Source organism: Myotis lucifugus, unplaced genomic scaffold, assembly GCF_000147115.1.
Source record: "Myotis lucifugus unplaced genomic scaffold, Myoluc2.0 scaffold_7, whole genome shotgun sequence".
Lineage (NCBI taxonomy): Eukaryota > Metazoa > Chordata > Mammalia > Chiroptera > Vespertilionidae > Myotis > Myotis lucifugus.
In genome coordinates this window covers 11144018-11162496 of record NW_005871055.1, presented here as the reverse complement: position 1 = coordinate 11162496, position 18479 = coordinate 11144018, and the positions used below count along the sequence as shown (strand labels likewise).

The 18479-nt window shown below is 39.9% G+C and overlaps 1 protein-coding gene across 2 annotated transcripts in view; it reads right to left on the bottom strand.

Annotated features, from left to right (window-relative positions):
• Window positions 1-3396: 3396 nt before the first annotated feature.
• VPS36 (vacuolar protein sorting 36 homolog) overlaps window positions 3397-18479 on the bottom strand; it is a 36499-nt gene continuing 21416 nt past the window's right edge. The window contains exons 7-14 of one of the 2 annotated variants that reach the window (XM_006083571.3): window positions 11163-11195; window positions 10963-11040; window positions 10286-10420; window positions 8207-8272; window positions 6251-6315; window positions 5382-5466; window positions 4362-4438; window positions 3397-4281 (exon numbers count right to left, since the gene is read on the bottom strand). In XM_006083571.3, coding sequence (XP_006083633.1) covers window positions 4188-4281; window positions 4362-4438; window positions 5382-5466; window positions 6251-6315; window positions 8207-8272; window positions 10286-10420; window positions 10963-11040; window positions 11163-11195 — 633 coding nt within the window. In that variant the 3' untranslated portion in view covers window positions 3397-4187. The remainder of the gene's footprint in view (window positions 4282-4361; window positions 4439-5381; window positions 5467-6250; window positions 6316-8206; window positions 8273-10285; window positions 10421-10962; window positions 11041-11162; window positions 11196-18479) is intronic. The other variant, XM_006083573.3, reaches the window with a different exon arrangement.

Genomic DNA, 18479 nt, shown 5'->3' with positions numbered 1-18479 from the left:
CCACTGCAGGTCACAGATCGGTCCCGGACTGCAGACAGCTCCATGCTGCCCCTGCCACAAGGTCACGGATCGGGTCGGACACGGACAGCTCAAGCACTGCCCCCCGCCTGGCAGGGTCACAGATCCGAGTCCGGACTGCAGACAGCCTCCCGTGGTGCCTCCTGCCCGGCAGGGTCACAGATCGGGTCCCGGACTGCAGACAGCCTCCTGCGGTGCCCCCCACCCGGCAGGGTCACAGATACAGGTCCTGGAACCGCAGGACAGCCTCAAAGCACTGCCGCCCCACTCGCGAGGACATGGATCCAGGTCCCAGACCTCGGACAGCCTCAAGCACTGCCCTCCGCCCGGCAGGGTCACGGATCTGGGTCCCGAGACCGCATACAGCCTCAAGCGCTGCCCCCCGCCTGGCAGGGTCACAGATCCGGGTCCCGGGACAGCGGAGAGCCTCAAGCACTGCTGCCCCGCCCGGCAGGGTCACAGATCCGAGTCCTGGACTGCGGACAGCCTCCCGCGGTGTCCCCCGCCTGGCAGGGTCACAGATCTGGGTCCTGGGACTGCGGACAGCCTCAAGCACTACCGCCCCACCCGTGAGGACATGGATCCAGGTCCCAGACTGCGGACAGCCTCAAGCACTGCCCCCCGCCCGGCGGGTCACAGATCCGGGTCCCAGACCGCAGACAGCCTTGCCTGCTGCCGCCTGCCTTCAGTATGCAAATTAGCTGCCATCTTGTTGCTTCAGGGTGGGGGTGCCCACTGGGGTGCCTGGCCAGTCTGGGTGAGGGGCTGAGGGCTGTTTTCAGGCTGGCGGGTGACTGAAGCTCCAAACCTCTCCTTTTTTTCTTTTCCTTTTTATTCTGGCATTTATTTACCTTCTATGGCTGTCACTGGAGCTGAGAGCCGGCTTTCTCTCTGAGGCTCGGCTGCTGAAAGCAGGTTTCTGGCCTTTGTTTACCTTCTGTATTCGAAACAATGTTGCGACTCCAGCTCTGAGATCCCGGCTGACTGAAAGCAGGTTTCTGGGGTTTTGTTTAGCTTCTATATTTGTTACAACGTTTCAAACTGCCAGCTCAGAGGCCGGCAGCGGCAGGTGGGGAACGTTGGCTTCCTCCGTCACTGAAGCAAGCAAGCCTCCTGTTAGCTTTAAGCTGCCTGGCTGCCGGCCGCCATCTTGGCTGGCAGTTAATTTGCATATCTCCCTGATTAGCCAATGGGAAGGGTAGCGGCCGTACGGCTAATTACCATGTTTCTCTTTTATTAGATAGGATACTTACCATATTCATAAAATACTCATACCCAGGTATCACTACAGGGATTCTAATGTAAAACTATACGTAGAACTTTATTGGCATTTAAGAGATTTTCAAGGATCATTTTGAGCATGTTCGATTTCATACTTAGGTACAGTCTTTAAAATCTAACCACCCTATAAAATGTGACTCTACTACTCCAAGATGAAAACTCTGAGATTATTGGGCAAAGGAGAATCATTTTAAGTAGATGAGCATGAGAATAATGACATGATGAATCCACATCTGGCCATATTAGTCTGGTGACAGGGAACAAGATATAGTACATTCACATGAATACACCTGGTCAATCAACAGTGGAATTCACATCAAGAATTTTTTTAAAAAACTTCATGAGCCATTTGCCATTCTTTTAAAACAACTAAAATAGTAAGAGCTTGAGGTAAAAAATATTTATAATCAACTCTTGATTACAAATCTAGAAGAACAAATTATAACATATTGGCTTATTCTGATTAAAGGTTTATGATTTTCAGATTATTTCCCAAAGAGTATTTAAAAGATACTAAGTTAAGAAAAATCATTTTTTTAATTTTGCAATAACTTTATTCCATATACATTAATACCAATCATTTAACCCCAAAAACAATCTTCACTTATACAATGTAAAAAAATTTTGGACAGTATGTGACTAGAAATATTCCATTACCGTAAAGCTACCAACAGATTAATGCTCCTAAGAGCAAAGTTAGGAAAGCAAAAACAATAATTATACCAGTGATAAGCACCAAGACAGAACTTTTTTGCACTTAAGACCTGATTGGTTGTATTTAAACATAACCTCTACTAATAGAGGACCAAAATAACACCTTATTTGAAAAAAGAAAAATATATATACTGAGGTCTGGAAAATGTGAAGAATGCCCATGTTAAGAATTAAACAATGTTGCCCTGGCTGGTTTGGCTCGGTGATTAAGAGCATCGGCCCACACACCAAAGGGTCATAGGTTCAATCCCCGGACTGCTCAGGGCACATGTGAGAGAAAACCAATCAATGTCTCTGTCTCTCCCCCCGACCCCCCAACCCTCTTTCCCTTCCACTCTCTCTAAAAAAAAAAAAAAAAAATCAATGGAAAAAATATCCTCATATAAAGATTAACAAAAAAAAAAATAATGAAAACAGTGAAAGCAATCACATTTGTTTTTTTGCAAAATACTAGTATATTCATGTCACTTTACTGCTTCTTTAGTTCACTGTATACAATTCAGATTGCTCCATTTTTGTTAATGTGTTGTCACACTAATGTAAATAAATATGCTGAATTATGCGAGTTTGCTGTAATGAATCCACAGCATTAGAGCGAGATCCCAGTAGCTCAATCTTAGCTGTGCAGTCCAAAGAGGAGTTATGTACAAACAAGCTTACACAATGGCCTGAAAGACTTGGGCAGCCAGACACTGAATTTCCCCCAAAAACAAACCTGAGGCTGAGCAATGAAGGAATTAGGGGATCTGTCATCACAATTTAGAATCAGTGACAGATTTGGAAAATGCAGAGTAAGGAAGGATGCCTCAGGCACAACATTCCCAAGACACTGGAGGATGTGAAGCAGCAACAGCCACTTTTCTGGGAGGAATCAGGGACTGACTCTGGCTGCACTTGGAGGGATTCCCTGGGTCTGCAGCTGAGGATCCTGCACCTGTAGCAGCCTCTGGCAGTGACACTCACCTACCTCACTGAGAACATCTGAGAGTGTGAACCTGGGTATTGCCTCCTCTTGGTCTCAATGGTTCCCTCAGCACAGATACTATCCCCTCTGGAGGCTTGGCCAGAAATCATCACTGCCTTCCACTTCTGACTTAGTCTCAGAAAGAGGGTCTCCTCTGTGCCTGCAGGTCCCTGAGTTTGAGGTAATCCCAGCATATTGTATGCTATATAGCAGGAACATATAAAGTCAGGGAGTCCACTTTAACACTCAAGCGATCTAAATTCAGCATTATCCAGTTTTTGTTACCTCAGTAATACTTTTTAGCAGGAAAGTTTCTCCACACAACTTATGTGTGGGGTAAAGAAAAAATATTGCTAGAATATAAGAAGATTTTTAAAGTTCAGTGTGAAACTCCTTAAAGGGAAAGAAAAGGAGACATATTATTTTTCCACTTTTATGTTCCTGAGCCATCTACTACCCAGATTTGTAATCATATCTCTGGGCATGTCTGTACAGCTCTTTAATTCAGTTTCAAGATCCACAGCATTTTTTAAACAAAATGACATAGTTGCATACTTTAAATGTCAGGCATGAAATCATCACTTAAAAAAAAAACTAGTCAGGTAATATATATGTGAGTCAGATACAATTCTCTCCTTTTTTAAGGTGCTTTGTCTGTTGAAGACATGTTATGACTGTTTCTAATAAAAGCCCTTAGAAGGAGCCTCCTATGGCACGCCGCAGTTTGATATTTTGTTCCAATGTTGTCAGGTTCTTAAACTACACTGAATGTAGGACTTGCTTCATAAAAACCCCCCAGACTGGACAAAAACTTCACTTATTTATAATTCAGTGACTTTTAGTCACACCAAAATAACAAATTAACCTGTCTAAACATGCAGCTTCTCTTTTTCTTCTCCCATGAACTAAATTCCTTTCTTAAAAATGGTTAGATTTGATGATCAAGTTAAAATCCACTATATTTCAAGTTAAACTATGAGGGTTCTATATAACTGTAGCATGATTTTAAATTCCCATTGGCATTCATTTTTCTGTATTTTCCTATATTCGTCCTAAATCAACTTCCTACCCCATAATATTAGGAAGAAATTAAAAGGGTTTTACAGTTCCAGTGAATCCTGTTTATCAGAGTTTACCCTTAGCTCAGTATCATACAACCTCTACATGATGCAAGTACATGGATAAGAAGTATTTCAAATACAAAAAACCCTTAGCTCTGTGTCATAAATAAATTTGGGTAAAACCGCAAGCCTTCCACTGAGTCGTCTCGGCAAAGATGGCCCATCTTCTCTGCAAGAAGCAACCTAGGAATCAAGGGAGAAAACCACAATCACCTGTCCATTCAGAAACACAAGTTGTAACAAAGAACAAGGACCTTACCTACCTTTCTTTAGCCAGCAAGACAGACATTCCCACAAGCTTGGCAAACTCTTCTGATGTTAGGGATCCCTTTTCTGAAACCTAATAGAAACACACAGCAAAATAAAATGTCATAATTTAGACCACCTAGTTACTAACCTAGAAAGAATTTCTACTAGCTATACTCAGGAAATAACTTACTGAATTTTCTACTAAAATCCAAAAAATATCCACTATAGAACCAAGTCTTCACTAATGTTTAATTCTACAAAAGCAGAAGGACTCAGACCAAATAAAGTAGAGGCTAAAATATCATAAAACCCTCTATAATATGATCAAGGCACTGTACTAAAGTCTAAAAAAAATTTGATATTCTGAAAAGGAACATATAACAAATTCTAATTGAATTCATATTACACAATCCAATAAAGAACCTTCATATATCGGTGTAGTTTAAAGTATGTGGTCAAAATACCTATAGTCTCAGGTATTTTCATCTAGTTTAAATTGAAAAGTATAATAAATGTAAGCTATTCAAATTATACAGGCTCACCAATGAGACTATGAAGGTAGTAATATTTCAAGTACCCTGATGAGTAATAGCAGTTTGGCCATAAAATCCATCTAAACTACATTTGCTTTTCATATTTTTGAAACAATTATTTCATAAAACAGCTTTTGATATTTGTAATGCTACTTATATAATTGCTACTAAGAGTAAAAGTTCTATCGTGGATAACATTCTGATTAACAAAGTTAAAAAACCTGTTCTCAAGACAGCTTCAAACAAAAAGAAAACACCTCATTAATTCTAATTCTCCTTTCTTGTAAGATGTTTTGAGTGTTAGTACATTTCAAAAAAGCTTTCAGAGAATAACTATGATTAATATTTATTCATTGTTAATGATAAACCATTTTTAACTGGGCCAACGAACATTACTTTTTAGTAAAGTTAAGTTCAAAAGGAAATCCTGTTTCTCAAGTTGCTAGACATTTGGGTCCTCACAGCAAGCCCTAATGACTAGAGGAAACTGGGTTCACATACTGTCTCCAAGGCTGAGGCCACCATTTCCTCTTCCTTGTGGGACAGAAGCTCAATTACCATGACGCCACTGTCAAAAACTCGGAGCCTAAAAACAGCAGGCGGGAGAACAAAGCTGTGAATATCTAGGACCTTCAACCACTAAGGAGGCACAAATATTATTCACCTTTTATGCCCAGGTATGAGGCAATATTAACACAAAACAGCATTTGAAACTTAACAATCACAAGCAACCATGGCATAACTATAAAGCTCATGAATAAACTATCATCTACATACTAAAAAAATATATATCTGGCTATTTATTTTTTCAATTTTCTTGTTTTCCAATTATAGTTGACATTCAATATTATTTCATATTAGTTTCAGATGTACAACGTAGTGATTAGAGAATTATATAATTTATGAAGTTATCACCTGATAGTTCTGGTACCCACCTGGCACCATACATAGTTATTACAATATTATTCACTACACAATACATCTCTAATGGCTAATTTTTTTTAACCATGAAGATAAGGAAAATACATAATTCACAGCTTAACATTTGTACTTCTGGGTCTCCAGAGACAAACACAAAGCCTAAGGGAAGAGGAGCTAGTTACCCTGACCTCATGGGAAGAGCCCACATTCTTATCTCACTGCGCCAAAACGACAAGAGTTGGATTACCACCCGCCTCGGGCCATGAGCAGGATGGAAGCCAGGATGACAGAGGTGCTTGTGGTGCCAAGTGAATTCTGTTAACATAGAATTTCAAGAGGGGCAAAATGTTGGCTCACCCAACAGGATGGCAGACCTGGCAGGGCTTTCCTATCTAATTAGTGCAGAATAGTGGCTATAGTTGGCAAACTTCCTGCAGAGGTTCTTTTACCTGAGAGGTAATTTCAGAGCTTCCAGCATCTTGCATGCATTCACTAAATCTTCTGGTGAGAGCAACTAATGGGGGGAAAAAATCCAGTTTACACTGCAAATTAATAGAGTGATGCTATATAATTATAACGACCACTAAAACAGAAGAGAAATTTTTTAAATTATCATTTATCAAGAATTTTAGGTGGCTTAATCACTACAAAACAAAAAATTAACAAAGAAGCAAAAACTTCTATTCATTAAAGCAGTGCTAGCCAATAGAAACAGAATGTAAGTCATATATATAATTTTAAATTTTCTAGTAGCCATATTAAAAGAAACAGGTGAATTTAATTTTAACACATATATACCCAATAGATCAAAAATTCAGTATACAGAGTGGGGCAAAATGTTTACAGTTGTTCGTAATGGAAAATAATACAATTAATAATTAATAATCCTGTATAATAAAAGCCTAATATGCTAAGTGTCCGGTCATCCGGTCAACCAATCAAAGCATAATATGCTAATGATATGCTAAGGCCGCTCAACTGCTCACTATGATGTGCACTGACCACCAGGGGGCAGACGCTCCGACTGGTAGGTTACCTTGCTGCTGAGGTCTAGCTGATGGGGACTGAGCGAGACTGGCCGGACATGCCCTGGAGCCTTCCTGCAGTCCCTCCCCAGCTGGCCAACCTCCGGAGTTCCTCCCCAGTCCCGATCATGCACTGGTGGGGTCCCTTGGCCTGGCCTGCACCTTCTCACAATCCAGGACCCCTCGGGGGATGTCAGAGAGCCAGTTTCAGCCCAATCCCACAGGCTACGCCGAGGGACCACACTGGTGCATGAATTTGTGCACCGGGCCTCTAGTATAAGAATAAACTGCGTTTTGCATACTCACAACTGTAAACCTACTTCTGCCCCATCCTGTAAAATCGATATAAAAAATTTTAATGAGATATTTAAGATTTCTTTATTCTGTACTGTCTTCCAAATGAGGTGTGTAATTTACACTTACATCAATTTAAATTCACTACATTTTAAGTTCACAATCATCACATGTAGCTAGCTAGTTGCTACCCTTCCAGACTGTGGAGCCCAGTGTGGTAGTTGACAAGCACAGCTTTGAGTCACACAGAACAGCTATGGAGCCAACCCAGCCTGGGTCCAAATCCCTATCAAATCAGTCTCCAGGTGCAACCTATGTAAAATTATTTAATCTTTCTAAGCCTCAATTTTCTCACCCCAGGTTACCACCAGATTGGGATAATAAAAGTAGCTGCCTCACTGAGTTATTGGGAGGATAAATGAGTTAACGTGCAGAGTGCTTGGTGGAGAGTAAGCACTCACCAATAGCAGTTATGACTATTCAAATAAAAAGAGCATAGGCTTAATTTGTGGGTCAGGGGTGAACGCTGGAAAGACAGAGCAAACTGTTGATACCACAAAACTATGTTTGACTGTGAAGGCATAAGGAGTGTATGGACAGAACCTTCGAGGCCAAGGACATCTGGGTGTGAAGGGTCAATGAAAGTTGAAAAATAGCCTCAGCTGATTCACAGCCAAAGGAGCATGGCAGCTTTCCCTCTGTTATCTACAGGCACTCTGTATCCAACCCAATTAAGTCAAACAGCTAACTATCCCAGAGAAAGGGCATCATGTCCAACTTATTAATCACAATACAAACACAGACTATTAGAGCTGAAAGCTGTCAGTCAGTCCAAAGGGTAGAAAGGGTAGAAAAACAGTTTGAGCGGTTAAGTAAGCTACTCAAGTTCACTCAGCAAAACCAGGAACAGAATCTACCTCCTAGATCACAGAGTGGTATTCTTTCACTGCACCATACTTTTTCTCAAAATAGTTTTGATAGTCACAACCCTTCCTCAAATTGTATTCACTGTAGGGAAATTTGTATTATATTAAGAAAGTCTATATTTAGTTTTTAAAAAAAGAAATCTAAATATTCTATGCTTACTTCCATTCCTCGAGCTCGGTTTACTAAACAGTACACCTCCGTGAGTGACATTATACCCCCTCGTTCCTGTTAAAATAATGAAAATTTTAAAAGTATTATATTATAATTAGCACATTAGCATTTCTTAGAAAACATAATCAGAGTGAATTTGGAAATCATAAAATTTCTTAAGAAGCTTTTAAAAATACTATTTACACACAGGAGAACTTACTCAGATACCATGAGACATTTAAATTCAATATCTAGACTTTAAGGTCATTATTACTCTTTTCACATTTACTTAAATGAAAAAAGAGTCTCTCCACCATGTTTCAAAAGTGTTTTAAGTTATTCTAGCTAATAAACAAAGAAACTATAGAACTGAGTAAGAATATCTCCATTTAGCTACTCCTAGGCTATAATAATAAAAGTGTAATATGCAAATTGACCGAACGACCGAACAGCAGAATGACCATCCAGATGACTTTCCGGACAACCATGCTATGACACCCACTGGCTCCAGGCAAGCCAAGGCAGGTGCAATGTGATTGGTCAGGGGCCCGGCCATCGCCCCATGATCGCCCTGCAGAGGGAGTACCAGGACACCAGCCGGTGGGTAGATCAATCAATGGGGGGGGCTCCATGATCTCCCCAAAGAGGGAGGCACAGGCCACCAACCAGCAGGCTGTGGCAGGTGGGCAGGGCCTCCCTCTGTGGGGGTGACCCATAACAGAGCCCGGGCCGGGTGGGCAGGGCCTACCTCTTTGGGGCAGTCGATGGCAGAGCCCCGCGATCATCACGCCAAAGAAGGAGGCCCAGGCTACCCGGCGGCAGCACTGCAGCGGGTGGGTGGGGCCTCCCTCTGTGGGGTCGATTGATCGCGGGGCTCCCAGACTGTGAGAGAGCACAGGCTGGGCTGAGGGACCCCCCGCCCCTGCCCACCCTGAGTGCACGAATTTTGTGCACTGGGCCTCTAGTAAAGTAATAATGAGGATAATGACTGTCAATGGCTGCTAACATCATAAAGAAAAGACAATCAGACATTATGTACCTCCTGATGAAAATACACAACCTCTATGAAATATTATCAGAAAAAAAAGAACTTCTAGATATAACTACCAGTTTACAGGGAATGATGTTAACATACAAGTCAGCAAAATCCAGACTGAGAAATTCTATCAGATAAACTATTAATTTCTCTAATCAATAAATGGGGGGAGGGATAGAAGAAAAGAAAACCCATGGAATTAAAAAAAACTTGAAAGACAAATCAACCAATTGCAATGTGTTCTGATTTGAAACACCATTTGTAAGAGAAAATGTGAAAAGTAACTAGATATTTAATAATATTAAAAAGTTATTTTTAACTTTTCAGGTGTAAAATGGGATTATAATTACATTTCAAGGTTTATTATCATAATTGCATACTTAAATATTTACAGATGAAAGTGCTGTGATGTCAGGGATTTGCTTTATAGTAATTCAGAGTGGAGGTTGGCTTACAGAAGAAGCTAGATGATCGGCACATAAGGATTCATTATACTAGTCTATTTGTTCATGTTTGAAATATTTCTTAATGCAAGTGCTTTAATACGTAAAGTTTTGATTGCCTGAATAATGTTAGACTAGAAGAGAAATCTTATGAAATTAATAGTACATATACAGGGTGGGGGAAAAGTAGGTAGCTGTATGTGAAACAGTTTATTCCTGTATTATTATTTATTAATTATTGTATTATTTGCCATACAAACTGTAAACCTACTTTTGCCCCACCCTGTATATTGACTACTGATATACAAAAAAAGCTAAATATATAGAAATCATATATTTCCTTTTGAAAATAAGAGATAAGAAAAACTTCATATCAACTAGATTTAGAAAGTTATAGATATCTTAAGTGAAAATTAAAAACAATTTAGAAGATTACTGACAAAGAATCCATTAATAAGTATACTGAACTAATTTAATATTCCTGAGAGGGAAAAAACATGATGGTTAAACAGTAACCACATCATGAAAGGAGTTATGCTCTTATTAAGATTTCTGATTACACAGAAATAACAACACAAATTAAAAACACCATGTAGGTTTTGTTTTTACCTCTAAAGGTGCCTGCAATATTCCAGCCAGCTGTTTAGCCAGCTGCATGTGGTACTGTGTGCCTGAGCCGTAGGTTTCCCTGGTAACTGGGTTAGCTATTCCCATGCTCAGCAAATAGGATTTAAACCTGATGGTCTATAAGAGGAAAAAGTGCACAAAAAGACAATTCAGAATTATTCTCTCCCAACATTCGAAATCCTTCCATCATAAATTCAATTCTACTCAATTACTTATCATAGTTCCCTGCATAAATCTAATTATCCTTCCTTCCATCTTGCTATGTCACACTCCCTTTACTTCACAAGTTTGGTGTGAGAGGTGATTTAAATAACTATGCTATGGTTAATGCCAACCAAATGATACAACTGAGAACTTAGAAAAATGGCTTGACCAGACTGTAGACAAATTTAATGAAACAGACATGAAACTTATGATATATAAAATAGACACTCCTTACATATTTCAATATATTTCTTATACACTGCAAGCAAAGCTATTGAAATATCCTATAATCTCACTAAAATTAACAGTTTTTATGGCTGACTTTTTTTAGCACTTTCATATATCCTCAAGTTCTAAAAGAAATAAAACACATTAAAAAAGCAATCTAGTAAGCCACTAAAACATCACTGCATTATTTCTGTAGTTTCTCATGCCTTAAAAAGCAACCTATTTACCTCATCTTCTGTGATGTCACCTTGCTTGTCTTTAATCTTATTAGCAATTGATTTTGATAACTCCACCATTTCTTTAGCCTGTCAAGAGCACAGTAAAAGAGTGAAAAGAAAGAAGTGTCCCCAAAGAGTCTGCTAACAAAATATATTTTCAAAACTGCATCATAATTGGTGTGAATTTAATAGATATAAATGACATATACCTTGACCATTAGCTTGCTGAGGTCTTCAAAGGCCTGAAATGAGAAATTAGTTTTGTTGGAATCTGTCTAAAGAATCAAAATGTTTTAAAGCAATGAAAGCACTCTATTTTCTTCCCTATGATAAAAATATATGAAATTTTCTTCAAATTTTTATATAAATATTTATACAAGTGATAAATCTACCTTATTCTAAGTCAGATTAGCTAAGAAACCATAAATTTTCCTAAACAAACTTGCAAAAACAACTTTTCAAAATTTCAAAGTTAAAAGGTGATTAAAAAAACAAAGGGTGACATAAGTGATAGTTCAGAAAATATTATTTACTGTTCTTTAACACAAATAAGAAAATTTGTCACTATCTTTTCCCAAAACCATTTCCTGATAAGAGGCATTGTAAAGCTTTCCTGGTTGAAAACAGTAATATGCAGCTGCAGGAATATTTTGGGCACAACAATTTTGGCTTTAATAGCAGGTGTGATTTAACTGAAACCATAAATCTCAGCCTCTGAATACTGAACATATTATACCTGTGGTTTTGGATATAGTGAATATCACAAAAGAAAAACATTCAAATACCACAAAAACATATCTAAATAAAAACTTTTGATTGTTTAATTTATTACAATGAATATACACTTCAAAGGTCTCTTCAAATTTAATCAGACATATTTATAATAAATGTTACAAATTACCAAAAATATACTTCTAGTGTAGAATACCTTCTGTCTAATTAATGTACACAAATGTTATTTTTTAAAAACCAATTAAGCAATATATCATTATTTGAAAATCTTCTGGTTCACATAGAATAGTAATCAATAGGTTCTGATTAGCTCATTCCCATGTTAATTATTTGCAGGAAAGCATTCCCCATCTGCAAAAGGACTTTGCTAAAATAAGTGTTGTGTAGGATTCTTATGGCCAGTTCACTAAAGCTAATACCGAAAACAAAGGGGAATGTGCACACACCTAACAGGAATTTCCTCAGATAAACAAAAGGCTTAAACACTGGATTCTTATCAGCAACAGCCAGCAGATGCAGGAAACCTTCTGTGGGAAATTGTGGGCACCAGCTCTGAAACTTAGTCAATCCTAACACTTAAATGGAGGGCAAATCACACACCAACCCAGTGTTCAAAAATAAAACACACTCACACTTTACATACCTAGGTTTTTATTTTGAATATTGAAAGAAAATTAAGAGAAGCTAGGACGACAATACTTTTAAACTTTTATGGTAAATCACTTTATTTACTATATTATATTTTCATTTAAAAATGCTAAAATAGTGAGTTCACACAGAATATGTAGATTAGCCCTTATTTCTTATGGTTCATAAAATACAAATATAAATATCTTATATTTACAGAAGAATTTCCTATGAAATAATTTCAATAATTATAAAACACAAACAAAAGCTTCCTCATTTGTATTTCTATTATTCTAAAATTTGAAATTAGCCAACTATCCAAAAAAATGGGTGGAAAAACTACCTACAATAAACTTAAAGCAATACAGGTGAAAATGCAAAATAGATGCACATGCTCATTCTTTTATTTCATTTGCCAATTTATAGAACCTACTATCCCTCTACCATGTCCACAATCAAATTTCCGTTCCAATTTTGAAAAAATATGGCATCTACCTTAAAGCCTGAAGGTACCCTCTTAAGCCAATTTGTAGCATTATTTCTTACTGACTTTCAATCATTACTTTGGTCATTAGTTTCTGTAACTATTAATATATTCCTTAATTTTCTGTTTCAATATTCTTAATTCTGTACCTTTTCATATTCCTTTTCCTCTATCTGGATCCTCTTATCCATACTGGTCATCTGCTGGCAGCTGCTCAACTTTCAGGCCTTGACTTCCATTACTTCTGCTAACAAGCCTTCCCTGACTCCAACAGAAGAGGGCCCGTTATGTCTTCCTGTTGCAGCCACTATTTTCTTCTAACATGACATTTCTCACATTGTAGAGAAAGCCAGTCTGCCTGCCTACTTGGCACATCACTGCAATACCTACATCTGAGGCAGGGCTCACTCAAAGGAGAGAATAGGGACTATCTACTGAATAAATCAGTGACCTGCATGAGAGAGCACAATGCTTGTGTAGAATACTCTGAGTAATGTAACTGTGAAAATTAGATTGAAACACAGTAACATTTCATAAATTAAGAATAACAATATTTTGAACACTAAAGCAGTATGGTATCGTTCAGAAAAATGAACACTAATAATGCAAATTTAATTCATTGCTTGATGCCATCTCCAAAAGTGTCACACAAAAGAGATGACAACAAAAGTCACTGAAAAAGGACAGCGATAGCACCTTTTGGGTGGCAAAGAGAATGGCCATGATGTAGTGGACTATACTTGCCTACAAATCAAAAGACCTGAGTTCTCATAATCCTGGTTTCAAATCTAGTCACTAGCTCTAAAACGATCACTTCTCTGGATAGTAAGAACCCCTCTAATGCAAAAATGCTGGAATTTTATGGGAATAAAAGATTCCAGGAAGATGATGGCTATGACAATATAGTCTTTTAATCTCTCCAATTCCCAACATAAAAACAGACAGGGCAACTATATTTCAAAACCACAGACAAAATATACTACAAAACTAAGTGACAAGATACCCACAAAAACACCAAGAGCCACAAGATCTGCATCTAGATAGCGGAAAGAAAAGGGAGGCACCAGGGCAAATGATAGATCTAAAATCATGTAACTCCAAAAGATGCCACAGCTGGTCACTGGAAAGTGAGATGGGCCACCCTGAGGACAGTAACACACTGGAAGGGCTTTGCCCCCTTCAATACTGGGTGGGTATAGAGGTCCTCAGGAATGGCTGACACAGCCTATGAACTCATGAAACTGACCCTTCAGGCTTCTCTTCCAGGACAGGATCCCACACTGGGGAGAAACAATTGAGAGAGGACTCAAAAATTCAGCAAGGTAGGGATAACAGAGAGAAAGAGAAAAAAGGTTCAGATAAAAATAGGATGGAAACAGGGCCAGGAAATCACAGAAAGCAGCCACCACCTTTTTAACACTGTATGAACACAGCAGGAGAGTGAGCTCTGTGGAGTGAGAAAAGCTATCCTGAATTAGCTCTTGCTCTAAAAGTTCAAGAAAATGAATTTCACATGAAAACGAGCAATAGCAAAGTATCAAGGTCAAATCCCACACAAAATTAAAAGGAGAAAAATAAGGAGAATAACATTACAGACATTGAAAGCATGCCAGAAAGACATGTTCACAGATCAGATCGAAATGTAACCTTTTATTTCAAACTAGAGGCCCGGTACACAAAATTTGTACACTTGGTGGTGAGGGGTCCCTCAGCCCGGCCTGCCCCCTCTCACAGTCCAGGAGCCCTCGGGGGATGTCCAACTGGGAGTGGGCCTAAGCTGGCAGTTGGACATCCTTAGCGCTGCTGCAGTGGCAGGAGAGGCTCCTGCCACTGCCGCTGCACTCACCAGCCATGAGCCCAGCTTCTGGCTGAGCGGCGCTCCTGCTATGGGAGCGCAGTGACCACCAGGGGACAGCTCCTGCGTTGAGCAAGATCCGGCCCAAACCAGCTCTCCGACATCCCCCAAGGGGCCCCAGATCATGAGAGGGTGCAGGCCAGGCCGAAGGAACCCACCGGTGCACGATCGAGGCCGGGAGGGCGCGGGAGGTTGGCCAGCCGGGGAGGGGCCATGGGAGGGACCCAGGGTGTGTCCGGCCCATCTCGCTCAGTCCCGACTGGCCGGATCCCAGCAGCAAGCTAACCTACTAGTCAGATCGTCTGCCCTCTGGTGGTTAGTGCATGTCATAGCGAGTGGTTGAGCGGCCTTAGCATATCATTAGCATATTACGTTTTGATTGGTTGAACGGACGACCGGACGACCAGACACTTAGCATATTAAACTTTTATTATATAGGATGAGCTAAAAGATGTTTTCAAAAATGACATAGGCTATGAAAGGACAATATAAATCAGAAATGAAGTGACAAGATTCAGGAAAGAATTTTTTTTTTTTTTTTAACGCTGAGACAGCAGGAAAGAATTTTTTTGATCATTTCTGAAATAAAGACTACAGTAGACAGAACACGAGTGAATGGACACAACAGATATCTTAAGAGAAGGTGAAAAAAAGGAACATTTTCTAAATAAAAAAGAAATGAAGCCGAAACCGGTTTGGCTCAGTGGATAGAGCGTCGGCCTGCGAACTGAAGGGTCCCAGGTTCGATTCCGGTCAAGGGCATGTACCTGGGTTGCGGGCACATCCCCAGTAGGAGATGTGCAGGAGGCAGCTGATCGATGTTTCTCTCTCATTGATGTTTCTGACTATCTCTCTCCCTTCCTATCTGTGGAAAATCAATGAAATATATTTAAAAAAAAAAAAAGAAATGAAGAAAGAGATAAAAGGGGTTTGGAAGTCACAAAAAGAAAATATAGGCGATAAAGCTACCAATACAGCTAAGAGGACTCTCGGAATAAAAAAACAAAACAAAACACAATTTTAAAAATTAAATAAATATAAATAGAGAGAAAGAAAATTACAACATAGAAAAACTTCCCTGAAATTAAAAGAAAAAACTTCTGAAACCAAATATTGAAAGCATCCTATATAATAAAAGCCTAATATGCAAACTGACCCCTTGGGCGGTCGTTCAACCACTCGCTATGATGTGCGCTGACCACCATGGGGCAGCACAGATCATGGCAGGCGTCGGCAACGCGGTGCTGGCAGTGGGCAGCAGTGGAGGCACTGCCAGCCCCAATAGGCCCTGATGAGAGCGAGACCACAGAGGGATGGTGGAGCAGCTGAGTGGGCAGCGCCAGGCCAAGGCGGGTGCAAGCGGGGGCCCGATTGCCCAACCAATCACCCTGTAGACAGTGACCAGTGGCGGGGGGGGGGGGGGGGGAGGGGCGGGGCTGCCACTCAGCTCCCAGGTGCTGAGGGAGCCGGGCAGGGGGCCCAGCCCTGATCAATCGCCCCACTGGTGGGATGGTGGAGGTGATGGGGCAGCACCAGGCCAAGGTGGGGTGCCAGGCGGGACTGTGGGGCTGCGAGCCTAGGGGTGCGAGCTGGGGCCGGATCCCCACAGGCCACCCCAAGGGACCCCACCCATGCATGAATTCGTGCACCAGGCTTCTAGTATTGGATAACAACCAAGAACGAGTAACACATTCTAGTAAACACATAGACACAATCCAGTAAAATTACTAGGATTTAAAAAAAAAAAAATCCTTTGGGTATCTAGGAAAAACAGCAAGTGACTTTTAAGGGGTGAAAAAATTAGAAGAGCATCACTCTTTAGCAGCAACACTTCACACCAGACAATAAATTAAAAGTAACATACTGAAGGCACTCAAGGAAAGAAAATATGAGACAAGGATTTTAAATCCACCAAAACTGACTTTCATGTTTAAGGAATACAAACATGCCAGAACTCAGGGAATATTGTTCCCATGAACACTTCCTGAAAAATCTATTAGAGAATGAACTTCAGACAATCCAAATGAATAGAGGGAGATCAGCATAAGGACTGGTAGCATTACACAAATAGTTACTTATAAAACTGTGACGAAATGAGAGCTAGAGGGGAAATAGTGTATATATAGTGGCAGAATGGTCAGACAGTGTAGATGCAGCACACCTATTCTTAAAGCATAGGAAGAACACATACAAAAAAAAATTCTTTTTAACTTTTTTTTTTTAATATATTTTATTGATTTTTTACAGAGAGGAAGGGAGAGAGATAGAGAGTTAGAAACATCGATGAGAGAGAAACATCGATCAGCTGCCTCCTGCACACTCCCTACCGGAGATGTGCCCGCAACCAAGTTATATGCCCTTGACCGGAATCGAACCTGGGACCTTTCAGTCCACAGGCCAACGCTCTATCCACTGAGCCAAACCGGTTATGGCACTTTTTAACTTTTTTAATAAGTACTTGCTAGTGTAGTCCTGAATTTGAATAGGAATTATCAGTATGACCTCATGAAGCACTTTTATTTAAAAAAAAAACACACAAAAAACTAGCTCTTTCCACTGAAAAGGCCTAGAAATAAAGATCTCTCCAATATAGATGCATATTCTTAACAGGTAGACTGTGGTTTTGAAATAGCCATTTCCTACTAAAGACAAGCAGAGCTTCTCAGGTGTGGTTGATTCTATATCTGGGGCAGGCAATGTTCAAGATGGTCCTGGAACTTTTGTCACACAAGATTGTAAGTAAGCTATCAAAGTCCACCAAGTCACCTCAAAAGCACTCAAGAGCCAACCTAAAGAGGCTACCACTGGCCAAAGATGAGACAATTTGAGCTTTAAATAGAATAATAATTGTAATTTATCAAATATGTTAAAATTTATGAATTCATAGTAATATGTAAAAAAAAGATAACCTAGTTAATCACCTTTGGAGGATAAGGAACCAATTTATTATCCTGAGAATAAAGGGGAGGAAAAAACCCTTATCCTTGCCTTCCCTATATGAACTATATCACTGAGTAGCTAAATAGTAAATGAAGGGAAGCATCTCTTTAGAGAGTATTCCAACTAATAAATGAAAAATAAATCATTGACTATCACCATTTGCAACCACCAATAAACCGATAGATTTATGCACTGAACATTAACATCTGCTGACATCATAAAAAGAGACATTGCCTGGCTAGTGTAGCTCAGTGGTTGAGTGTAGACCTATTAACCAAAGGTCAGACTTGATTCCAGTCAGGGCACATGCTGGGGTTGCAGGCTCGATCCCCAGTAGGGTGCGTGCAGGAGGCAGCTGATCAATGATTCTCTGATCATTGATTGATGTTTCTATCTCTCTCCCTCTCCCATACTCTCTGAAATCAATAAAACATATTTTTAAAAAAGAGACATGATGTGCCTCCTGATGAAAGAACGCAGACCTCTATTCTTACCAAAAGGATCAAACATGAGTCTAAATAAGCCTCTGGATGCATAACTGGTTTTCTTGACCACAGTTCTGTTCCCTTTGCTTGAATTTTCTCATATAAAGTTTCAGAAACATTCTAACGTAATACTCAGGGTTGTTCTCCTAGTCAGCAGTTCTCAACCTGTGGGTTGCGACCCCTTTGGCGGTCGAACGACCCTTTCACAGGGGCGCCTAAGACCATCCTGCATATCAGATATTTACATTACGATTCATAACTGTAGCAACATTAGTTATGAAGTAGCAACGAAAATAATTTTATGGTTGGGTCACAACATGAGGAACTGTATTTAAAGGGCCAGAAGGTTGAGAACCACTGTTAGATGATGGGCTGGTTTGATCCATTCCTGACTGTTTCTGTG